The sequence below is a fragment of the Lissotriton helveticus genome, chromosome 2_1 (assembly GCF_964261635.1).
Source record: "Lissotriton helveticus chromosome 2_1, aLisHel1.1, whole genome shotgun sequence".
NCBI classification, from domain to species: domain Eukaryota; kingdom Metazoa; phylum Chordata; class Amphibia; order Caudata; family Salamandridae; genus Lissotriton; species Lissotriton helveticus.
In genome coordinates this window covers 1,794,514,968-1,794,541,893 of record NC_136059.1, presented here as the reverse complement: position 1 = coordinate 1,794,541,893, position 26,926 = coordinate 1,794,514,968, and the positions used below count along the sequence as shown (strand labels likewise).

The 26,926-nt window shown below is 43.6% G+C and overlaps 1 protein-coding gene across 6 annotated transcripts in view; it reads right to left on the bottom strand.

The window, feature by feature from the left end:
- Positions 1–3,143: 3,143 nt before the first annotated feature.
- Positions 3,144–26,926, bottom strand: part of ANK2 (ankyrin 2) — a 1,987,506-nt gene continuing 1,963,723 nt past the window's right edge. For all 6 annotated transcript variants that reach the window (XM_078676735.1, XM_078676733.1, XM_078676736.1 and 3 more), the window contains one exon: positions 3,144–5,430. In XM_078676735.1, coding sequence (XP_078532861.1) covers positions 5,247–5,430 — 184 coding nt within the window. In that variant the 3' untranslated portion in view covers positions 3,144–5,246. The remainder of the gene's footprint in view (positions 5,431–26,926) is intronic.

Below are 26,926 nucleotides of genomic sequence, written 5' to 3'. Positions count from 1 at the left end.
ACTGTACACTGATAGAATGTTTAACTGTGTAATGTAATGATATGCAGTCGCTAATAAAGAGTTTAAAAAAAAAAAGGTTGAAAATGGCTCGGAGGAACGAGATATGGCTGGTAATATTGCTGTTGTTGCTCGTCGACATAATTGTCCTCCTTGAACTGGCATTTCACATGCAACTTGGACGAGCTATGTGCCACCCATATACCCCATTGTCATCCTCCTCCTCATCTTCTGACTGTTGGAAGTCTAATAATTGCAAGGGAGGCAAAGGGGAGATCTTTGCAAAGGATGAAACATCTGGGTGGAGAAAGGTCTTCGTTACTCTGGTAATACTGACCGTTGACGACGGTGGTGTTGATGGTACCAATAACTCTGAAGAGGGAATATTCGTCATTGGCGTTGCTATCGTCGCTGGTGTTACCACCGACAATGTCATCGTCAATGGTGTCATTGGTTGGCTCGTCGACGACAAGGTCGCTGATGGGATGCTCGTTGATGGGTTGCTTGTAGACGGGGCGCTTGTCGACAGCGCCTTCTTCATCGACGGAGTCTTTATTGACGAGGACGTCGATGGGATAGATGTCGATAATGATACACTTGTCGATGGTAGGGGTCCTGAAATGGCCATCGCCGTCGTCATTCCTACGATCGACGGAGCTGACGGTGTGACTGTCATATTTGTCACCGTCAACGGTCCAGGAGCTGTCATCGTCAGTGATTTTTTGTTGTCTTGTAGAATTTGTAGATGATGCTCCAGGACGTTGCTTCTCCTTTCTCACAGGAGAGGTGACCCCGGATGTTGTAGGCTCTGAGGAGACTTTATGGTGTTTCTCTTTCTATGGCCTTTGCTCTCATGGGGGTGTTTGAGGTGTTTTCTGCCCTCACCAGAGGTATCATCTTCAGACCTGGATCTTTTGTGCAGTCTGGATGAGCCATCACTGTCTTCTTCAGAAGACGTCTGTTGCTTGATGGACTGGAGCCACAAAATCAGCCCTCCCTCTCTATCTCTCAGAGTTTTAGAATAAAAGGTCAGACAGATCTTGCATTGTCTTACCTCATGAGAAGGATGGAGAAAGTAAATACAGTCTTTATGTGGATCATCCACATGGACTCTCTTTCTGCCATAGGTCTTACATGGGTGGAAGAGGCCTTTCTTACCTGAAATGTTAAAAAGATCAAACTTCAGGAAAATTCCAGAAAGAAACTGAGTAGAACTCAGGGAAACTCCCCTCTCACACGACGTGTGGTAAAAATCTGAGGGAAACTGCCTCTGCTAGGAAGGTTCTAGAGGGTGCAAGCAGCTGATTGGCTGCATTCAAAATGTAGTCTTTTTTAAAAAAAAAGGATATAGATAGGCTATGTAAAACATAGCTCAGGACCATTATAGCCTATGGCATTATTTAAATACGGCTTGATTATGTTACCTTGGGATTCCCATTTCGACAACAGGGAAAGATTCAGGCATGGGAATATATAAAAGATACCAATTACTGGATAACTGAGGTATACTTACTAATGTTTCCATAAGCGTCTATGTAGTACATAGCAATTTTGCAGTGAACTCTCCTGCCTATAAAATGAATAGGAAATAGATGTTTTGTTTTCTGTCATAGTGAACATTGTTTACTAAGTATAACCCCATCTAATTCTTACAAGAGGTCCACTTCCACGTTGCTTCTGGATGTTTTCAAAAGACAGATCGACATGTAACATGTGTGGCTGTGGATAGGTTTACTGCAAGAGAGCAGGCAAGAGGGATAGCACTGTGCTGTACACAGTGGAGCTTGAATGCTCAAGTTGCAACTACTCAACAAGGCTCATGATCATACCAGGATTGCCTTGGTATCTACAGGGGCCATGCTGGTCCTCCATAAATTATAGTATTTATATTTCACCACAAGTGTCTGATCACTGATTGCTCTCTTTCCTGCCTCTAATGGTCTGGCTTCAGAGTGCAGCTGTCGCCAAACAATTATGTGAGAATCACCAGGAGAGGGACCTTGGCTCAGCCCACACGTTTGGAGAAAGAAGTACATGTTTTGATTGGGCAGAAGTTGTCGGCTTCCACAAAAATAGGTGCTTGTCCTCCACACAGCTGAGATCATTTTGTTTATTTATCCAGCTGCCTCTGCTTGTACTATCAGTGGCAACCACCCTACTCCAATGCTATTAAAATGGCTTAGATAGGAAGATACTTTATTGCATTTTTCTCTGGCCGCAGCACAGATGGACATATGCGGATTTTTAGGTCTGGATTGACAGGCATAAGCCACCCTATGGACATTGCCAATGCATGCTATTTCAAGTGACTCTTGCTGCGGCAGCTGGTATTTAATGGCGGTAGGGGGTGGGTGGGGGAGGGAGTGAGTATGAAAATAAAATTACACTTACTTGTCTGCCTCCGCCTCCTCTCGGTCCTCTTCTGCCTGCTTCCAAAGCAGGAAGCACCAGCTCCCAGCCTCCCGATAGCCACTCACAGGTGCTCAGCCAGATAATGGGAGGCTGGGCATGTTATCCATGCAGGCTGTAATGCAGCCCACATAGAGAACATATAAAGTGAGCATGATGGTTTGAGGGTCCCGAGATGGCCGGTCAAACCATCATGCCCACATGGAGTGGGCAAAGCACTCCTCCCCTGCCCTGCGAGCAGAGCAGCCCCGCCCCAGCTGAACAAGAATGTAAAATTAAAATGATAATAACAAGAAGTTATCATTTTAGTTTTACCTTTTAGACTTTCTCAGTAGGGCAACGCTCCTCTGCCTTAGTGGAGAAGCTGCTACTGGACTCATGCTTTCAAACACATGCATCCTCAGGGTTAAAAAATGTAGACCACACAGCTGCAAATATACCATACCCAATGCAGGAAAGTGAAGTATGGCAATACCACTGTGCAAAATATTATTAGTCGTATGTTTTTGAGCTGACACTTTGCGGTATCATGTGTAGTAAACTAAAAACATGTCACACTGTTAAAGCAAGAAGGATAGGAAATTATCATTAGTGGAAAGAGACAAGTGTTATGATTCATAGAAATTAAAGCAGTAGCATAGTCTGAAAAAAGAACCCATTTGAAAATAAGTACCTTGTGCATTGTTTCTTTCATGAATAAAACAATCTACAAAATAAAGCAAGCCAACAATGATGGCTACATTTAACACTTGTACATTTTATTGAATGTAATCAGCCATTGTACACATTGCAGCTATGTATCGTTAGTGTCGCATTTCAATTTGTTTAATTTATTTCAACTAACACATGCCCTCATAGATATAATCAATTAGTGTTATCACCATGGCAACAAGATGCTGACTCGCCAAATTAAAATTCACTTCTTCGCGGAGTATTTAAGCTCTTTTGATAATACGCCAAAGGAAAGAGTTCAAACTGAAAAGAAATATGTGAGTAACCACTTATGCTGTTACACAGACACCATCTGCACCGCAAACAACACAACAGATATGCTTTCCCTCAAGTCACTGTCAGCAGGCTGGCCAGCACTGGCCTCTGCAATAGGCGGTCCATGTCCTGCGTTTGAAAATGGTCCCTCGTGACTAGGCCGCTGGATGACGAACACGTTTTCCAACGCCTTCTGCCAGCAACACGTCAGCCTAGAGACCTTCAGACTGGCGGCGAGGATGGGCAAAATCCAAGCTTTCTCTGCTGTAGCTCTCTTGGCAGGACAGTTGGACCTGGAAGTCCTATTGTTTGCTTTAAAAGCACTGAGTGAGTCATATTTGTTTTCTTCTAGGAGTAACAGGCCAGATGAGTTTGGAAAACTATCTACCCTTGGAGGACTGGCTCTCTCCACTTCCTCCTGTTTCGTCTCCCATTATAAACTATTCATTTGTCAAATAAGCGTATTCAAAATGTATATAGTTTATATGATTTTTTATGTATATGTGCATATATATAAATATATACGTTAAAGGCTACATTGTTACAACCACGTGTAGAATAAGGTAAAGAAGACAAAATATAGAGTTGCTTACGCTCCATTCGATGGGGGATGCTATTCCAGATCTCAGAGAATTAAGTTTAGAAAGTGAACCAAAAACAATAAAAAAACCTAACTGAAAGGAAAAAAGGCCCCTCCTCCACAAAAATAAAACAAACAATAAAGACGAGACAGCGTGAAAACTGTTCGCTCAGTGCTCAGAAGGACAAGAAGCTTTCAACATGATTATTAAATGCTGTGTTTCCTCTAATTCCACATGCATGTACCAGAAAGAGGCAGTCCTGACAGACATGGTGAGTGTCTTGAATCATTTAGTCCAGCAGGCAGTCTTTTTAATCCCACCGGGTCATCTATGGTGCAGTGGTCGGTAGCATGTGACGCCGATAACAAGACAAGGCGAGGCACAGAGGCGGTGATGGAAACAGGACATGACGTAAGTGATAGCTCTTTTGAGACCCTGCCACCTGTCCCTCTTACCTTGCAAAAGTTTAATGTACACATGTTCCACAGAGGCAGGTGCACGAAAGGTGGAATTCAAATTCTTTATATGGTGTTTACGTTTCAGCACGAAACCTGTGGGTGATTCTTGCAAGTCTGAAAAGCACATGTGGCTAAAATCAATTTCAACTTCTACCAGTCTTACTCCAAATTCATCCAAGTGACTCTCAGAGCCTTGAATCATAGAAGTTTGCAATTTTACATTGGAAGTCCAACTGATGTCGCAGGTCTGGCTGGCACTGCTCTGTACAACCTTGGCTGAAAGTGAACTGTATCACAGTAGCATTCATTGATGCTTGTCTCTGTGTTAAGGACTGTTCTTCAGTTTCCACAGCCCTGCCTATCTCAAGGTGCAAAGGGTAGTCATAATAGGTAGGGCATCGGCAATTATTTACATTATGTCCAAGCATTTAAGCTATGTTGAATTTACACGTGAAGATCCCTTGACAGAGATGCACTCATAGTCACTCGAAGAGGGCTGTGGGTGAAGTTGACTTGGTACATCGCAGTTTTGTGTAGCTGGTGCAAAAGCATACGGACGACGTAAAGGTTGCTATGTGAACAAGTTCCCAGTACTTCACAAAGACAAAGGTTAGTGGATAAACCATCCCGAATAACGGATGCTATCTTTGGTCACAAATTAGCTTACAGGTAACAAAAACAAATGTTGTGTTTACTGCATACGCAAAACTTTGAAGATGGGTGTCTTCTGGTGACAATGTATTGTGATGATCTTTCCTCTTGAGAAGAAAATGGCTGTTGCATACTGTGTGGATATGTGAACTGTATCAGTTGCTCATTTGGCATCTTGCTCCTGGTCTTCTCTGCAGAAACGGCGAAGAAGTTGCTGGAGGTCACGCTGGAGATCGTCCTGCTGCAGCGCTTCGGGCACGTCCTCCAGCCGCTCCATGTGAACATGTTTCCCATGCCGGTCCTTCACCACAGTCCTCTTCTGGGTCCTGGCTTTACTCATCATCGTCCTATCGGAAGACAAGAAAGGAGAAAAATCATCAGCTCATCCATGATGGGAATACAATACCTCCATGAAGGCCAGAGGTACAGACACTTTCTTGTGACCTGCTAGGATCATTATTTCGATCAATTGAGAACAAAAACACAGTAATTACAGCGCACAACACATAATCACTTGATGGAAACACACTGATTTGAAGGTCAAAAAAGTACAATTTGCAATCAACAGCCAATACAAATCAGGTTTCATTTGTATGAAGCATATCTCTGGTTTTCTGAGGAATGGCTGCTCAGGCATTTATATAGGCCTGGACAAAGTTCACAGAGTTCTACTACAGGGAACTCCGCAAAGTGACCAAAAATCTCCGCCTTGCTACATGGAGTTACGCAAGCGGCAGAGTGTGTTAAGTTGCGCAGTTCTTGCTGATTTTTAGTGCTGGGCGATTTTTCCACTCTGGAAAATCAGCACGGATGGCACCATGCTTCTTTCTGCAGCACGATTAGATTTTCTACTCAAGCGACAGCTTCCTCAATATGAACGGATGGTTAATCAATGCGAGCGGTCGTGACCATCTGCGTTTGCTCGCATTGAGAAATCTTGCTGGGAGGTAGTCTAGTGTTGGATTTTCCTTGCTTGCCTACTTAACATTGGCGAGTGCAAGGGAGGAATGAACTCTGCCCGCTAAGCAGAGCAGAGTTTTTTGGAACTCCACGTGCTCTGCGGAGCATGAAAAACTCCACAAACGAAGCAGAGTTCACAGCCCAGGCCCACATTTATACACTTTACATTGAAAAGTACAGGTGAAAGATAGACAAATAAACACTTATAAAGCATTTAACTGTGCTGGAACTTGAAAGGTTTTGCATCCTAATTTTCAAAAAACAAAGTAAATCTCATGGGTAGAATTGAGGCCCAGATGTACTGTCCTCAATGTACCGTGGCAGTGAGTGAAAAATGTCAGCACTACATTGTACAAGCAATAGCAAAAGATACGGTGCCAGATTATCAAGAGTTGCCATACGATGATGTGATACTCTGTGCTAGGGCTAAAAAGACTGCTTTGCGCCACTCAGCCGTGCGCCATAGCATAGTAATGACCGAGCAGTGATTAGAGTAGGATTTGTACTTGAGCTACACTCTCCAATGCAAATTCCTACATGAAAAAACCCGCAGAAAAGTATGCAATGTAAAATGTGTGCATACGCAAAACGCACATATGTCAGATGAAAGAGCCATAGCAAAATACTGCTTAGAGCCTCGCATGTACCAGGTTTTACTTGGTGTTAGGTTCTGATGCAAATGCCGTTCATGCCAGTCTTGTTGATCGGGCTTTGCATTGCAACCTTTACATGCCATGGCAGATGTTCCGTCCTTAACAGTGCGAAACAAAGGGTCAAATTTGGTTTTAAGAAACTTTAGCGCTCAAAAGCTCCCCCATGCTACCTATTGTGCTGCATTTACCTCCTTTGTATCACTTGGTATAGGGTTGATGTTCAATAACGTGTATACCAATACATTTATCCGTGAAGCTTGTTTTTTTCTTGAAAGAGCCAAGACTTGTTGGCTCTCACAGCCTAAAGGAAAAAGCACACACAGCAATTTTTTAAGTATGATATATGCAGAAGTGCAGAGTGTAATAAGCTATTTATTGTCATTGTTGAGTATGAGAAGGAGCCTTGTATCACGAGAGGAAAACTCTATAGTGGGTCATGTTGCCCCTCCTCTTCATCGACAATGGTAATAATTAGCATATTCTGTGTTTCTACATATGTGGTTTAGGCGAGTGCATTTTTTAATGTGAATTTATTTAACAAAAAGTTATTTATCCAAAACCAAGATGCAATGGGTTAAATTTGTAGAGTAAGATAAAAAAAATAAATGTTTTCAAAATGTACGAAATGTTCTTCACGGAAACTTGTCAAATTATAAATACAAATCTTAGGCAAATTGTAGTTATTTGTGCCTTGGAATACATTTGGTTGAAGATGTTAAGGGAAAATTAGATTATTGTTAAATATGCCTTGAATAAATGATTTTTAGCAAAAGAAGATTATGAAAGCAGTTTAATGACATGCTGCCCTCTCCAGCACCAGAGGGAGGACTTGATGAAGCTGAGGGAATGACTTTCACCATTCTCTTGCTCAACTCCTATGTGCGAGCACTGGAACCTGTTACCCACAAACACAGACCTCATCACGATGCTTCCTTCCATCACCACTGTCTTGGGTTCTGCTCTCTGCAAATGTCACAGTGGGGTGAGGGGCTGAAGCCGAGCTGATGCTGAGCTGAGATGGGACACTCCACTTAGGCCTTTCATTTTAGAATTTCAGCTGAACCCTATAGAACACGTGATCCAGTTTTGCTGTGGGCTATGATACATGCAAACCCCAGACTGAGGAGTACTTAAAGTGTCTGTATGACCTCATGGACACGTAAGCATGTACAAAGTGCCCCTGGATAAAGAGTGCAGAAAAAAAATCTTTAAAATGATTGGCTACAGTGAATTGTGCGAGAACTGAAGCAAACTGAATGTAACAAGCACAACAGTCATCAGGTTGAACTTCTGGCAGATGTAATCAACTATGATTGTTAATAAACGCTGCTTGTTAAAAACTCAAAATCGCCTACAACCTTATCGCAAAATGATAATGCCTGAGGTCTGATAATCCATGTATTTAAAGTTTAGGCTCTCAATTCTGATATTATGAGCATTTACCTAGAGGTGGACAGTTAAGGAAGACAGTAATAGCCTATACACATGCAATCTGCGAGGTCTGGAGTCAATCAAATTTTTTTTTTACTTCTTTGCAGCAAAAGTACTCTGCCGACTAAGCAATTTGGGGCCAAGTGCAGCAAGGAAACAATAACGCTGTGTGATAGGGCAGATACTCGAGCTACATTCCTAATCATTGAAACTTATATTGCTTCACATGGTGGCTTTACAAGGAAATAATTTAAGGCTTATGAGCTGCCTCCACCTAAATCAATATAATCTCGACTTCAATAACTCTTCCTGTCTTGAATTTTTAATGTGTTTTATTGTTCAGTTTTAATACCTGTGCTAAAAATGTTGTTATCATAACTGCCTAATATTAAGAAAGCTCACAGACTGTATGGCTTTTAGCTGAAACAATGAGCATTTGATGGATTTGTTGATTGAGTGAGTGCTGTGTCTCGGCATTTTAGGCTGTTGTTGAGAAATTAGTTGGGCATTGAAGATGTGCCTGGGCACTTGTGACATTCATATTTCTCAGTCAATGTTTGGAAAACCTGCTAGTGGAGCGCTTACAAAAGGTTGCACGGGGGGATAGTAAATGTTTGCTGCAAACATTAGCAAATATAAAAAGTAGTGTTTTATCGCCCGGTGTATGTTGTGGCCATGTCCATTAGGTGTTCTGTGAAGATGAGGTTGTCACCAGGTGAATGATAGATGATGTGTAACAAGCATACTGGTTTGCCATTGCTGTTGATGTCGAGGCATATGTATTCGCAAGAGGGGAGTACAGGGGATATTGCTCTGTTTACGGTGATGTTGCTCCGGTGTATACATGCAATTCCTCCCCCTGTCTTACCACTCCTGTCCAGTCTGATGATGTCGTAGTTAGGGGGTACTAGGATGTCAATGAGAGGCGAGGAGGATTCTGTTGGACAGGTTTCAATTAGAATTATCAGGGCCTGACCAGTAGAGATAATGAGGTCAGCTATGTCAGCTGCGTGTTTAGAGGCCGATCTACAATTCAGGAGTGTGCATTTAAGCCAGGGTGTGGTGAGGGAAGTGGTGTGGTCCTGCACAATTGGGACTCTTCTAAGATTATTGTCGACGATTGCTCTATTGTTATGGGTGGAGGACCTGTGAGGGTTGGGAGATAGTAGGGCTGGGCATGTGTGTGAGAAATAAGGGAATCGTGAGGGGGGGTTCATAGGAGTGTAGAAGAGAGCGAAGATCGTTCTCCGAAACTTTCACAAATTTTAGTTCTTTATTACAATGTTTCAAAAATTGTATTCTTTTTTCTCATTTCACAGATAAATTTGATAGAAGCAAACCTAAACATATCATCTGGTATGAACAAAGACAGAAATAATTTGCTCATTTCTTCTAATAGACACATAGACAGAGAGATTTCATATATTTTAACACAGAAGGCATCTCACATAATCTTAAGAAGGACCATGAGTACACATCCTCTTTTAGTCTCTTCTCCATATGATACATTATCCAATGATTTTTACGCATTGTTTCGGTGGTTGAACTTATATATTCTGCCTTCCAAAGGATGAAGCTGTAATTCTTTCCTTCAACCTCATGTTTATAACATATTAAATCAAAGCAAGGGAATACATGCAATAGACTAGAAGGATGTAAATATAAAAAATTAATTACACAATGAGAATTAGTCACAGCAAAAATATAGTCACTTCAACCCAATCAAGTTCACTGCAAGTTAGTAAAATGGACAGCAAACCATAGAAAGTTCTTTTTACCTGTCCTTCCTCATTGTTTTACACTTCACTCAGAATTAACTATTTTATATTATGCCAAGATTACCATCAGCATACGTGAATTACCACATGCTATATCAATTATATTCGGCACATCAAACAAATAAAAAATATAGTAACGCAGACATATATCGCCAGCTCATAGTAGACTTTTCACACATGCACCATGCTTTGATTTCTTTTTCCAAGCGTCTCAGTCATTTTGGTTACTGAAAATAAACAGGAACAAGACAGAGACATTGGTGATGGGTATACATTCCTGCTGTTGGTCAGTCACTGGCTGGTCTTACCAAATGGGGCCAACCCCAACGCCAACTGATGTGGCTAGGAAATACAGTGTTATTTTTTTAACACCCAGCTGCAAAAGGTGTGTGTCAGAGGACTCCTGAAACCTATACCTTTTAGCTAGATGATACTCTTTATGTCCCCTACCATGCATTCCACAGCGTGCGTTATATCAGTAGGACTACTGCAACTAATTCTATTTAGTGCTCATGGGCAGGAACATTAATACATTTTAAAGACTTCAAACTTCATCAGTCAGGCTTGTATGCTGCCTCATTTAAGCACCATATCAATTAAAGTAATTCACTACTGTGTATTGTTTTTATACTTGAAGGAGCCTGAATTATTTTCAAATGTAGCAACCTCCTATGTTGCAAGGAGGACCGTCAGATCATAACCTACTTAATTCCTTACTTTTGCAATGTAGATATGGCAGCAGTTATTTTTGATTTCAAAGTCCCCAGAATAGAATGCCTTTCACTTGGGCCACTGTAAATGCTCAAATTTTGAATAGCGCCCCCAATAACTTGAAAGCTTTTCTGTTCGGCATAGTTCCCTCACTGACACTATTGCATTTAGTGCTCTCAGCATCAAGTTGCCTTTGGGAAAACTAAATACCAGAAAATAAAATACTTGAAAATCAAATAAACGTACATGAAACTCGAAGGCCAGATAGATTTTTCTCCCAGATCAGTGCTAGCCCTTTAGACCCATACATGTCAAGACCACTCCCAGAAGTGATGTGGGTGAAGTGGAAGAAGCCTAATGGCATTATTAAACACTGTTGTCTCCCACATTTGACTCACACATCCTGGGTATATCAGTTCAGTGGATGCACACACACATACAATGCAACACATATGTCTACTGCAACTCCACTCGCAACCTGGTCAACCCCCTACTGCTGGCGCCACTACTAAATATGAACCAACAGGAAGTATGTTTGGACATTTGTAGAAATATATTGTTCCCCCACTTATATGCATTTTCGTGTTGTCAATCCACCATTTTATGAACAATTTCCGTGTATTCCTACAATACATGGCCTTTATCCTGTCTAAATCAGATCTATCTCATTCCCAGGGAAGTCCCAAGAACTGTTTTGACAGATATTTGCAAAGCTATGAACAACGACCCAGTACATCCATATACTAGAGGAACAGTTTGGGCTCTTAAAAAAATATGGGGTATATTATCAACAACTAGCGATAATTTTTGTCTCTAACTTGTTTAGAGACAAAAATTATCGCCGCACATCGGCGATTTTTATCGCAGATAAACCTTGCTATTAGCAAGGTTTATCGCAAATGCGATAAAAAACGCCCGCAATGCATGAATATCGCTGAAAAGTCAGCGATATTCATGCATTATCGAGCAAATGCTCTTAGCCATGTTATCCACCTCCCATTGGATAACATGGCTAAGAACTGCTCAGGGCAGGTGTTAGCTTTTGGAGATATTCGCCCTTAGCGCAAATATCTCCAAAAGTTGGTAATAGGAGATAGCGATGTTAGCGACTGTTTCCAGTCGCTAACATCTTGGCACGCCCACTTTGCATATCATTAGTGATAAATATCACTGACATGCAAAGTGGGGCCCAAGATGGTCGCTATCTCCTATTAGCTGTCGCTAACTGGTGTTAGCGACAGCTTGGTAATAGGGAGATAATTTTATCTCCGCTTTCTTGGCTTTTAAAGCCAAAAAAGCGGAGATAAAACCCCTTGATAATATACCCCTATGACTTTACAGATGGCACAATACCTTGTTCAGTGACTCTATGATTCTGATCTGGTTTAGTGAACTATTTAATACCAAAGTCCTGGAGATCCTGATCACTGAAAGGGAATCCCTTGTTTGTCCTGGATAATATTTAGAAATCTGCCTCGATATTATGAATTCAAACACATTACCTATCAATCGACAGTGCTCAAATCTAGACCAGTTGATGACAGTGTATAACAAAATCATGGCTATAATTGTAAACTCCTTTTTGTTGATGGGAGCCTTGACACAACAATTAAGGGTAAAGACAAATCCTTGCACCATCTTCTCGATATATCTAGACTCTTTTTTTTGGATGGAAGGCAGACGCCTCGCCAGCACATTTCTCACAAAGATTAATAAGCGGCATATAGTGGTGTGTGCTAACTGAGTGACGGAGAGCCCCACCTTGCCCTATATGTTAGGTCTGATTCTAATCACTTAACATTTATTTTGTTTCCTTAGCTAGATAGACAAAAACAACCAGTCTTGAAAACCATCAAGACTGTTCTCTAATTTCCTAAACAGGATTTTTCTTAGCCAAGAGTACTAGTATAATTGGGAGTGAATGCTGCATCTGGGTTTCTACCTACAATTGTCACTTGACTGAGGAGACTGCTGCTGCTGCACTAACAGTGTAATTCTGTATCTATCCGGGATGGGCTCACCGGGCTATCATACACTATTATAACTTGCAGTCCTTGGTTTTACTAATCAAAATGCTCACGGTGAGGGTAAAGGCCTGGTTGGAAATGGCTCTTTCTACGGTGCTTTCCCTCAATTTTTTTTGCTTTTTTCCCTCCTGGTTTTCCACTGATCTATGTGCTAGCCTTAGGACTTTGACACTTCTATTCAGTGCCAAAACACTGTGCTTGTCATTTACATACTGGAGATTGGTGTATGCATGATTGGCTAGGGGTAAGACAATTACCTAGGGCATGTAACGCAAATGCTCCTCGAAGGGCCTGCAGCATTGGTTGTGCCACCATCGGATGTAGCTCCTAAAACGTGCCACAGGTTTACCCTGGCAGGGCCTGTGTATGCAGGTAACTGTTACTCAGCTTGGTACTTAAAAGGTTACTTGCCAAGGTTCTGCAAGTCTCTCTCTACATCGGAGTACTACATGGGAGAAGGGTGCAGTGTCGGGAAGAGGTGGGGAATGGGTGGCGGTGCGCTACATGCACTGGATGGTGTGTTCAGTATGCCTGTTCTCGCATTGATTAACATATGGGACCAGTGGAAAGTGTATTGAGCAGTATTTTCTACTCGCAAAAGAGTAGCAGTATAGAGATTGATAATGATGAGTTAGTAATGGCAAATCCTCTCCAGTCGTGCAAGTGGATTTGTCATTACTAATGTGGAAATGCCACTTTGGGAAAGTGGGCATTTCTGTGCTGGTGGCTTGTGTGCCTGTCAGCCTGTCTCCAATCCACATCTGGGTGCTGGGGGAACAGCTGCATCAATGCATTTTTGATAGAACGCTATAAACTACAGGCTCAAGGGACACTGCAGACCTCTGAGGGGCCTTCCTGGGATGGATACAAGGAGGTGGAGTTGACACTGCATTCTAAGGAAGAGGGCCTTGAACCCACTAAATATATTGATCAAGCCTACCATGGTAGAATGGCAGACAGGAACATTTAGAGAGGGCCTGTGCATTTCAAAGGTGGCCTTTTGAACTGATCTCATCTTAAAAGGCCATTGTGGGTATAACTACTGGGGCTCTGCCCTCAGGAGTTAGAGATGCTTTTGGAATTGGAGCCATACTACGCTGGTTTGTTACTGCGACATGAACAAGTGGAACCATTGAGGCAGGAGGGACTTCAACTTGATTATCCATAGACCTGTGGTGGTCTGGGGCTTGTCGTACTCCAAGAAGAGGACTATACCTTGGTGGATTCTGCCTGGATATTGCTGGCCTGCAGCTAATTCCCAACTGTCATGGCCGGGTCCCTAAGCACGTTCCAAGGGCCAGTTGGCTGGCCTCCTGTGCACGAGACCCCAGACACAGAAAGGATCCCCTCATTTCCACAAGATCATAAGAACTGCGTAGGGTGCAGCAAAAACAGGTGGAAGGGTTTGTTGGTTGGGACACGGACCGTCCTGACCTATGCAGTAATCACACATACAGAGGAGTATGCTCGTAAAGATCAGTGAGCCACCTCAGTTGCCGGAATGTGAGGAGTTCAAAGAGTTCTGGGGAAGATTGCCGAGTCCGAGGGATCCGGGTTTGCAACCGCAATCCTGTGTTAGCTCGCACTCTGTAGCATGTGGTGTCCAATGGGTGTTGGGGGATGTTTGCTGAGTCCGAGGAACCTGAGCAGGAAGCCTAGACTGTCTCTGACCTCCAGACGTACAAGTTACTTACCTTTGGTAACGATGTATCTAGAGACAATTCTAGCTGCAGATTCCTTAACGTAGAATTATCCCCAGGCGCGAGACTGGACCCGTAAACCTTTTGCCCAGCAACCCTGTGCGCCGGGGGGATGGCATAACGCAACTTTGCCCAGGCGTTGTCCGCGTACGTGACGTCATCGGGGTCACATAAGTCCCACCCCGGCGTGCCTACGTCAGTTTTCTTCTGAGAACTTTTCCGTGCCACAACGCACAGCCATCAGACAAAAACTGTGAGTATAGGAACGGTGTGCGAAAGAGTAGAACATTTGGAAAAAGGAATGGTGAGGAACCACACCAGCCAAGCACTGTAGCACCCAAAGGCAGGGAAAAGAATAAAGACAGAGCCCAGCCCTGAGCAGCAACCCTGCCATTATGGGAACGGTCCCCCTCCCGCCCCCGCGGAGACAAACAACATATGTAAAATGTAATGATAAGATGTAGCAGGAATACCACAACCAACCAAAAACAATGAAGGGTAACCAGTCTGAGACAAACAAACAAAACTCCAACCCAGCCTGCTCACAGAATGAGACAACCCCCATAATAAACAAAGGGCAGAGGCACAGCCAAAAAAACCCAACCTCGAGGATAGCATAGGGCCCAGAACCCTAGTAAGAAAGGGAAGAGGGGGGGGAGGGTTGGTAGGCCCCAACCTGGAGTAACCAGAGCATAAGGGCACAGAAGTACCTATAAACCTATCCTTCCATATGCAAAAAGGGGAGGAAAAGGAACAAATAAATAGGACGAACATCCAGTCAGAAAGAGGGAAAGAATGTACTCGTAGAAGACATAGCCACCCACAGGGAGGAAGGGCAGCCCATGAAGGAATCTGAGGCTAGAATCGTCTTTACCAGATACATCGTTACCGAAGGTAATTAACTCGTACATCTGATAGAGACTACTAGCCACAGATTCCTTAACGTAGAATAACTACCCTAGCCATGCCCAGAGGGGAGGAGGGTCTGCAAGAGGTCCCCACCGCCTGTACAGAACAGATAGCCCCACAGGGGAAGGTTCTAATGGACAGCGTGAATAGCCCTGTCCCACCAGGCAAGGGGAAACCCTACACTTAGAGGAGCGCCGACCCCGGAGAGGATACGGGAAGACAAGAAAAGAGGCAGCCCGTCCTCACTCAACAGAGGAAACAAGGGCAAGGCGAAAAGAGGCCAAAGTACCCCACGCCCATGCAAGACAACAGAGCTTCCACCCAAGGTCAAGACAATGAAGAGGAGCACCAAGGGAGAAGAGAAACCTTAAGACTCCAATGAAAAGAAGACGAGCAAATGCAGGCCTCCCACCGGGAACACACCCTATGAAGAGGGCAGCCAAGCCCATCACAGCCAGAAGGCAATAGACCAGACAGAAAGCGCTGCCAGCAATAAGCAGGCAGAAGCAGACAGGGGAGCCCGAGGTCACCCAGGATGAGCCATCCAAAGCTCCGCAGGGACCGACTGCGTCCGAAAGGCACAAAAACCATCTCATCCCCAGGGAGGAGAGGCAGAACTGAATGCAGGGCCTACTGGGAGAAGCGGACAAAGCACTAAAGCGCCAAGAAGGCACAATGGTGCAGAAGACAGTAGGTCGAACCGGCAAACACAGCCAGAACGCCGAGAATACCATGGAACGATGTACTCAGGGCAAGCCAGACGCCAGCCGAAGACAGAAAGCAGGAAGGCAAAGAAGGGTCCGAACACGCTCCAGGGAGAAGTCGGCACACACGGCCCAAAAAGAAGCGGAACCAGCCAGAGCCATGATGCCAGGCCGCAAACAGCAGGCCAGACCAGGCAAACAGCACAGCGACCCTGGAGATGGACACCCCGGGGCGCAACTCAAGCCATTCCAAGCTATCAGCAAGAGGATTGCATCCTCAACCTACCGCAACACCATGGAGAGCAGAGGCCTGAAGGCGACCACAGCTCCCCAGCGCATGACAGAGCTGTCTAACAGCTACCACTACCCCACATAAGGCATGTTACGTCCCAAGACATGGGAACCTCTTCGGAAAAAACATCCACAGCAGAGGACAACAAAAAAGACCTACGGAAAAACCTGCAGAAGGCTCGTCAAGCAGTCAAAAAGAAAAAACAGAGGGCCTAGTCTCAGGCCTAGCATGGTGTAGAAACCCAAAGCAAAAACATACAGTCAAGAAGGGCCGGCCAGCAGCCAACAGAACCACAGTCCCTACTAGGAGGACTCGAATGCGCATGAAGCACACTGATCACACAACTGGGGCAACCCGCCCCAACGGAGGAACACCTCCCAAAAAACCAGAGCAACTCACAGGTCACTGAACGGAAGAACACCTCCCAAACCAGATCAACTCACAGGTCACTGAGGGGTAGGGGGGAGGAGGAGGAGGCAGCCGAAGCCCCGCCAAGAACGTCTGAATGGCCAAGTCTGCAGGGCCGTGGAACAAAAGAGCGCCATCTAAAGGAAGGTCTACCAGCCGTTCCCGAACGTTCTCCGGGAACACACTGTCCTGAAGCCAGGCATGGTGACGAAGTGCCACAGAAGAAGCCATGACACGACCAAGCACCTCCAAGATGTCCAGAGCGGAGCGAAAAATAAACGCCGCCAGCTCCCGGCCATCCAACACATAGTGCTTCAAGTCAACACAGGCACCCTCCTGTGAATCGGCAGACATAAGGGAATCAGTCGAGTCCCACAAGCAAGAAGTTGCCCTAGCCAAAACGCACAGCGTGTTATGGGCCCGCAGAGCCGCACTGGTTGAGGTGAATATATGGCTCCCCCAGGAGTCCAGCCAGCGGGCCTCCACTGACAGGGGGACAACAGCGGCGGCAAAGAGGGAAAGGCATTCTGCAAAAGAGGGCCTCTGGTAAACGGGTGGCGGGAAAGACACACCGGATCAAGTAGCGCCGGATGGTGGCAGTGCAGAAGGTGTTGGGGCACCGGTTCCCCCATGGCGGAACGGCCCCAAGTCCCCAAAAGAGAAAAATGGAGCGAACCCTCGAAAGGGAGCAGCAGCTCCCTGCCACCAGAGCCCTGGTGGAAAACCTCCAGGAAATGATCCGCGGGGAAATGGGCAGCTGGATCACCCATGCGTAAAATTCCCTTCTGCCATGGATACAGCATGAGCAAAAGCCGCACCCGCCTCCGTAGGGCCCCCCGGTGGGGAAAGCAGCTCCTCAGTAGTCGACGGCTGAAAGCTAAGGGGACCGTCCACCAAGCCAACCGGAGGAAGGAAGGGCCAGGTCCGGATAGGAGGAAGAGGGATCGAGGAGTGGGGGACCTGCGGCGCCTCCGGTGAAGACCGGGGCAACGGCGAGGAGCCATCCTTAGACGACGTCTGGGAAAAAGCCACGACACGTCGGCCTGTCTCCAGTGAGGATGACACCATCAATCGTTGAACCTCTGGAGAGAGGCATCAGAGGACGAGTCAACGACCTGACATCGACCTGGTGCCGTAGAGTCCGCAATCTGAGGCATGACAGCGTCGTCCGACGCCATGGGAGACGCCTGAACGACCTCCACCACAGTGCTCGGCTCAGGAGACCGGAGCCGGGAAGGCATCGACCCGACATCCGATGAGGCATTCACCTGCGTGGAGGGGTGAGAGGGACCCGGGCAGGGAAGAGGGATCCTCCACCAACCTTGGCCTGTGACCGGATGAGAAGGGCCCTCTGTCAGCCCCTGCGGCGCTGCCTAGGCCAGCAGCCACCGGTGCCAAAGAGGCATCACCTTGGCCTCGGACAAGGCACTGCCTGCCCCGAGGACAGAGTGGGACTCGGGGGCACAACCCGAGTCCCGGCGACCTCCCACGACACCACAAGGGACTCCTGCTGGAGTTTGCGGTGAAGCAGAGGCACCGTGATCTGAAGGAGGGACCCCCGAAGGGCCGCACCCCAACAGCACCACATCCTCCGAGCCTGGATCCAAACCAGTCGGCGCCGGGGCCGGAGCTGCCGTGGAGGGTCCTGCACACTGCAAGGGATCCTCTGACTTCCCAGGTGGAGAAGGAGGAGGAGGAGAAGCCATCGAGGCCTGCACAGCCACTGCATATTTCTCCATCTGGGCTCTAGTCGCCCCCACACCGGGAAACGGCGGATAGGGGAAGACACTCGGGCCACACCACCCGCGGAGAGCCCGCTCCCCCAACAGGCCGGGAACCAGCCCTTGGGGACAAACTGCAACACTTACCGACAGGTGAGCGACGCTCTTGCGACCAGGGAGACGAAGACGGAGGCTGCGGTTCTGAAAACCCTCCGCAGGGGCCTGGTGTGGCGACGATGCCGACCTGGACATGCGAGCTGAGAGAAGTTTCATCCGGCGCTCCCACCGGTACTTTGGTTTCATCCGCCGGCACGCCTCACAATCAGTGGAGTCGTGGTGCTACCCCAAACACCACATGCAGATGGGGTGAGGATCAGTAGCTGACATCTGGGCGGAGTCGCGTGATGCCGTCCCCCCGGCGCGCAGGGAAGCTGGGCAAAAAGTTTCTGGGTCCAGTCTCGCGCCTGGGGATAATTCTACATTAAGGAATCTGTGGCTAGTAGTCTCTATCAGATTGGGAGGACGATAGTGTCTGACATCGCCGCCTCCATTCGAGGTCAACGGTTCCCTTTCCCCGGACCCATGCCACAAGGTCTGCTGTTGTTGAATATATTGTGACTGGACCAGAGGGGTCTCGTGTCTTGTGTGCACCCATAGCTGGCTGCCTGCAGCAACTGCAGCTCGCAACTCCACCTGAGGGGAAACATTTGGAAGTGCTGCAGCTTCAAGTGTCACAGTCTTTTGCCTATGGGGGATAGTAATCTTGCACTCATGAAGGTGCCGCTGGAGGCCTAATCAAGGAAGGAGGAAATCAAGTAACTGTTTCCTTCTGCTTTAGGGGTCCCGGCAATCTCATCAAAGTGTCGCCAGCGGATGCAACTTGTATCACTAGCTGGTGTCAAAACCTTTGATTTCTTGACCATTATAATTGTACGGGGTATGCGATATTGGGAATGTTATGTTCTGTGCTAATGTGTTAGCGGGTAAGTGGAATACCTCTGAACAACCTGCATATATGTTTCTAATGCTTTTGATGAGGGAGGGATTGCTTGGATCGTGAACACCTCGGGGATGTATGCACATGGCTTTATGCTGCTTACGAGGCTGAGGCGATAACCGGGCAAGAGTATACTTATGATTAGTACATACATGCTCATGCCGTTCTGCAGCTAATGTAGAGTTCGACTATTGCATATAACTGTAAAGCATATATCCAATGTGTATGTCATTTTGATTGCAATATGTGTGTAATACAAAGACAAGTGGTTCATACATACGGTGTGGAGTCTTTTTGAAGTGTACTTAGTGTTTTGCGGGGGTGGTGTTGTGCCAATACTTTACACCTTGACCATGAGATATGCCCGACTGCTCTGTGCTAAGCTACCCCAGGGTGAGCACAGATAATCAAACATGTGCATCATACTCATCCCACCTAGTACAGTGGATTCTGTCTAGCTTCGATGTGTCCCAGCCAACTAGAAACCACTGGGTCTAACAGGCCTGCTTTCCACAACACCAAAACTCAGCCAAACAGAATACCACTCACGTTTCCTCTACAGTTGCAACACAAATATTCTTAAGATACACTTCATGATGTCATATAACAATGCCTATTAACCAGTGTTGTTTAGCAAGTACATCTGAAAAATGTGCACAATTCTAAGCACACAATGGCCATGCCCTAAAATACTTTTTCCACGCTATAGGTCTAGAGGCAGCCTGATTTACGGTAATGCAAATAAGAGCAAGCAGGCAAGATTCAATGACAAGACACACTGGGGGAGTGTGATAGCTAAACAGCTCTGGGGTGCGTTTTGATAGATTCTGACTCTTGCAAGATCCCTTCCCAGACAATTTTGAGACCAATGGAATAACCCCCGCTAATAAGGAACTATCTTCTCTCAATGTTGTTTGCCCACCATTAAAGTCTGAGTAGTCCACCTGTGTTCTCTGATACTACCATCATTCATCGGAACTAGTTAAGCCAAGAACCACCTTCAACATAGCCATCAGTGATCAGAAGTGGCTGGCTGGCCCACTGCTGCATGCTACGAACCAATTCTATACATGAATGAATAATTACATAAACAAGTATTTATCTATATGCGTTTTTAGTCTTAAAACTAAACAACAGCTGCTCCCACTAACCATGTTCTAATGGAATGAACCACTATTGGTAAAAACATAATCACTGAATCAACTGCCCACCATGCTAGTTATGCATCTTTGCTTTTATATTATCACTCTTTTTACCTGCACAGTTTTGTCACCCTCAAAACCAAGTAATTCACTACAATGCATTTTAATGGATAACACAACCATCAGGTAACATTCTTCTTAAATACTCCCAGGAAAAACACACCATCTAACAGCATTGTGGTGTGCAGACAAAATATCGAGTAATTAATATTAGGTGCGGGTTGTGGGGTTTATGGGGTAAAGGGTGTGAAGTAATTCATTTTTAATGAATTAATAATTGGTTGTTAATTAATATTGATCAATTAATTGAAAATTAAATATTGAAATTCTGCAATTAATTTTAGGTGCAGGTTGTGGGGTTTTTACAGAGGTAAAGGGTGGGAAGTAATTTATTTTTAATTAATTCATAATTAATTGTTAATTATTATTACTTAATTAAACATTAAATATGAAAATTGTTTAATTCATTTTAGGTACGGGTTGTGGGGTTTATAGGGGTGAAGGCTAGGAAGTAATTTATTTTTAATTAATTAATAATAACTTGCTAATTAATATAGATTTTTTGATCGAAAATTAAATATCGAATTTGTGTAATTATTTTCGGTGTGGGTTGTGGAGTTTATAGCGGTAAAGGGTGGGAAGTAATTTATTTTTTAATTAATTAATATTTAGCTGTTAATTAATATTATTTCATTAATTGAAAATTAAACATGGGAATTGTGTAATTAATTTTAGGTGTGGGTCGTGGGTTTATAGGGGTAAAAAGTGGGAAGTTAATTAATTGTTTATGTTTAATTTGTTTTTTAATGAATAATATTTATTTATTTGATAATTAATTATGTTAATTATGGAAGTATATTTTATTTTTCATTTAGGTGTGGGTTGTGAATTGTGTGGTGTTATAGGGTAGGATGTAAATAAAATAAATGTATGTAATAATGCTTTAGTTTATAAATAATTTCTAACTAAAAATATTTTTTGTTTGAAAAATATTTTTATATTTTGTTTAATATAATAATTGTAGGTATTTGTGATATGTATTTAACATTATAATGTTTTTTAATTCATAATATTAAATATATTTGTATTTTAATTTGTAACATATTTATATATTTGTTTACATTTATTTTATTTTTAAAATGTTTTTTTGTTGTAGATATTCTGTTAATTTTGTAATTTTGAATTGACTGTAGTGGGAATAGTATATCCCTCGGCAATGCAAAACTTTCCCTACCGTTACACTCACTGGATTGGGAATAGCAATTTTTGCCCCTCCGCTATCCAACACTTTCCCTACTGTTGCAATCATTGGAGTGGGAATAGTAATTTTTACCACTCCGCTAGCCAACACTTTCCCTACTGTTGCACTCACTGGAGTTGGAATAGTAAATTGAATTCCTCCGCTATCAAACACTTACCCTACTTTTGCACTTACTGGAGTGGGAATGGTAATTTGTACTCCTCCGCAATCCAACACTTTCCCCACTGTTGCATTGACTGGAGTGGGAAATTTAAGTTTAAATATTTTTAAATAGCCTCATGTTTTAATTAATAATAGAATGTTTTTTAACATAAATGTTATGTTATTGGTATATGTATATATATATATTTTTTTAACATTTGTATATATTATTTAAATTATAAAATACATTTAAATTAATAGTTTATTTATTGTTTTACAGTAAATATATATAATAATTATTATATGTTTGTTTAACTTTTTTAAGTTACGTTTGTTATTTTGTCAAAACGTATATTACATCTATTTATTTTTTTACATTAAGTTTAATCTTTAATATATTTAATATTTATTATTTTATTTTATATATATATATATATATGTATAAAAAATCATTTTTTTACATCTATATTTATGTCATCGATATTTTCCCCCCAATATTTTTGTATTTACCATTATAAATATAGGATGTCGATATTTTTGACATTTTTATTTATGACTCAATATTGTGGTATGGGGATGTTTTGGTTGTCAATGTTTTGTCAGTGAACCCAGCTTTGTGAAGTTTTCCCCGAATTGTACAGGTCTGTTTTAAAAAAGCAACATTATCAAAGCTGTAAGCGCTCTCGTGTAGTTATGGACAGGCGAGGCTTAAGGCCTTCACCTCAGACCGATGACTCCATGTTGTAAATAAGCTCCTTGAGTCAGCAGTAGTTTGTAAGGAGATTTATTCACGAGCACAGCAGTAAAGGACGCAGTGCCTGCTGACCAGTCAACCAACTGCCCAAGCAGAACCTGGAGCCCCAGCAAACATGCTAATTCTAGAACAAGACAGAAAGAGCATAGAGTAGAACAGAGGTCATAGAGAGAACAGGATATACAAGCAAATAGTTTACAACCAACAGCCACCTTCAAGCGTTTCTCACCATCCTTGCACATACCACACTGTTCAACCCACACAGCAACCTGAGCATCCATGCCAGGCCACCAAAAATTAGATTTGAGCCTTTGCTGGGTCAAAGTCTGACCTAGATGCCCCTCATGGGCAATGTTAAAAAGCTTACGTCTGAGACCACAAGGCAGAACAAACCTGTCATTGCGCAAAATAATATCGTCCCCACAAGTAGACAATTCGTCCAGAATTTTGACATAAGGACGAACAGAGACCTGCAAACAACTCTCTCTCCCTGAACCGTCCTTAATCAACCTAATGACATCCTTGAGGACCTCATCACTTCTCATAGCATCAATCCATTCCTGATGCGAGGAAGAACCAACACCAAAGGAAACAACATCTTGCACCCAAGCAACACTTTCATCCAACAAATCAACATGGACATCACCCTCAGTTGGTTTCAAAGGTAATCTTGAAAGACAATCGGCTTGGAGATTCCTCCAACCCTGAATAAGCTCAACTTGAAAATGAAAATCCTGCAATTTAGCTGCCAATCTGGCCAGCCTCGGAGAACATCTAATAGCACCACCAGGAGCCAGAATCCTGAGCAAAGGCTTATGGTCTGTTTTAATAACAAAATTGACCCCCCAAAGTGCAAAAATAATGTGCACCCCACATAGCTGCCAAAGCCTCATTTTCAATGACACTGTAATTCCTGCTTAGGACCCCAAACAAACTTGCACCCCTTTTTGAGTAAAACTCTAAAATCAATAGTCTTTTCCGAAAAATTGCTTACAAATTTAGAGTAGTACTCTATAAGGTCCATGAAGGACCTCAACTGATCCTTATCAGACGGTCGAGGAGCTGACCTTATAGCCAACAGCAAATCCTTCTTTGGCTTAATCCCAGAAACAGAAATTTCATGTCCTAAATATTCAATCTGCTGAACAAGAAAGGCACATTTCTCCCTGCGCAGAGTAAGACCTGCATCACCAATCCTATGTAGTACTTGTCTAAGTATTTTATTATGCTCAGACTCTGAACTGCCAAAAACAAGAATGTCATCTTGAAAGTACACAACTTTTTCCAACCCCTTGAACAATTCATGAACCATGCATTGAAACACGCTAGCCGCTGAAATCAATCCAAAAGGTAAACGTGTGAACTGAAAGATACCTTCAGTAGTGATAAAGGAAGTGAAATGTTTGCAAGAGTCATGCAGTTTAACCTGATGGTACGCGCTCTTAAGGTCAAGTTTAGAAAAATATTTTGCACCCTCAAGTGTAGACACTAACTCACCAATATTGGGAAGGGGAAAAGTATCGGCAATCACACACTTATTAACAGACCTGAGATCAACACAGAAGCGCAACTTGCCATCCGATTTTTTAGAAATAACCACCGGAGAAACCCACGGTGATCCCTCCACAGGTTCAATGACCCCACTCTGCAACATTTCTTCCAACAACTCTTTCACCTCACTCCTGATGGCAAGAGGAATCCTCCTGAGCCTGTGTTGAATAGGCAAACAACCCTCTTTCATCTTTATCATGTGTGAATATCCCTTTAGCTCACCCAACTCATCACTTGATCAGGAGCCCTTGGGTTGATAATAATATACAAGTCATATTGATGAACCCACCTCAATATGGGTGGACCATCAAAGGACACATACATTTTCCCAATTGTGGACCTGTTTTTAAAAACAATGCTGGACTCAAAATAACCAACAATATCTATGATTTCCCCTTGACCTTGAAAGCCCTTTGGAGAAATATCACTCTTAAATAATGGTTTGTCTGACCACAACATTTTGAAAGTGGATTGAGGAATGATAGTGTGACGGGAACCAGTGTCCACCATAAGTGAAACCTCCCGCCCATCTATTACAAACATAGCTTTAGGTCTATTTTGTCTTCGATCATCAACACTAGCAACATCAGAGTCACTAACTCCTAAAAGTTTCTCAGCAGCAGAAGAACCATCACAAGAGTAATCTTCTACAACAGCAACATTTTGCTTATTTTTCATTTTACACATCTTTGAAAAATGTCCAATCCTGCCGCATTTTAGGCACTCTTTATTCGCTGCGAAGCAGAATCTGGCCTCAGAAGAATGGGAATTGCTCCCACATCTGTTGCAAAATTTGTTTGAAGAAAAACCCTTCTTAGGAAAAGTTTTCAACTTGTTTTTGATGACTGCAACAGAATCATCCAGACCAGAATGAGAATCAAGTTCTCCATCTTTATCCGAAACTACAGACACTTCTTGCTCTAATTGCTTCTTCTTGGAGTTTTCAATAACTTTGATGCACTTTTCGGACTCCTCAATGACTTGTGCAAGTTCAATTGCGACTTTTAGCGTAGGATTTTTCGTCGCCCAAAGTCTTTCCTGAATTTTGTGGCTATTACACTGCACTATGAGCTGATCTCGTATTAGCTCCTCAGCCATTGTTCCAAACTTGCACTTTATTGACAACTCCCTCAAGCGGGTAACAAAGTCATCAATATTCTCTTCTAATCGTTGTTTTTGTGTATAAAATTTGTAGCGATGCATCACAAGATTCTCCTCCTTACCAAACTTTACCTCCAACCTTGAGATAGCTTCCTTGTACAAATCAGGAATGGCTTGACCATTAGCCTGTAAGACGATCGGTAAGAACCTAAAAATTCTCTGTCCCTCCCTTCCCCAAGGTACTCAACAAAATTGCCTTTTTCCTCTTCGAGGAAAACTCTTGACCATCTATAGCCTCCAAATAATTGTCAAACATAATGAACCAGTCCTCCCATTGCACCGGAGGATTTCCAGGTTCATTTAAAAACGGTGGAGGTAGAGTTATATTTATGTTTTGTGCCATGTGTAAATGATTTGAAAACAAAAATTGAAAGAAAAGTCGAGCACAAATACCTTCACTGGTGAAAGTTCCCTCGAAGCACTAACGAGAAACAGAGTAATGCGTTACAGTTTGGCTACAAGGAAATCACTGCGGGAGAATCAAAAGGAGGCTTGACACGGACGATGAATGCTAACGCGTGACGTCACACGCACCCCGTCAGAAGAACTGCAATGGAAAATGGCCGCGAAGTGGAAACGAGGCTTGACACACACGCAGTCTTGACGCTGAGGAAGCACGTCATACGCTCGCTTGGAGAAGAACAGAGGAATGGAGAAGACGAACTTGAAGTTGTTGCTAGGGAACAGGAGCTATACTCACAGGTAAGCGGTTGAATAGGAATAGTTTGCCAAATTAGGAGGAATAATTTCGGATTTGGCCGAGTTAGTTTCCGACGCCTCAATCTTCACTGGAAAATAAGAGAGACATCACTGGGTTCGATCTGGCCAGGTCCAACTTCTACAAAAGTTGCTCTCGCCGAGAATTCTTTGTAAGTCCCTTGGAGGACAGTAGAATCCAAGGATCAGCAGGCACAAGTCGCCAAAATGTTGTTCCTTGAGTCAGCAGTAGTTTGTAAGGAGATTTATTCACGAGTACAGCAGTAAAGGACCCAGCGCCTGCTGACCAGTCAACCAACTGCCCAAGCAGAACCTGGAGCCCCAGCAAACATGCTAATTCTAGAACAAGACAGAACGAGAATAGAGTAGAACAGAGGTCATAGAGAGAACAGGATATACAAGCAAATAGTTTACAACACTCCACCCCTGTCAATAACTACTTGAGAGTCCCCGACCCCTTGGATAATATTGCTTAATAAATGCCCTTCACAGTAACTAGCAATAGGCCTAGTAAGGATCCTCATTGGCAATTCATTGCCAAGCAGGTTAGGAGCTGTAATGCCTCCAAACATGTATGATCATTAATGATTCTGACTGTACTGACTATTAACCAGAATCAATATGATTGACAGTAACGGGCAGTAATGTACCCAGGCAGGAATAAGTCTAAAACTGCCAAAAGAAAAAAAATGAAATAAGATAAACGCTGTGGGGTTTCCGCTTCCCATAGAACACAGAAATGTGTTATTTTTTTTTTAATCTCTA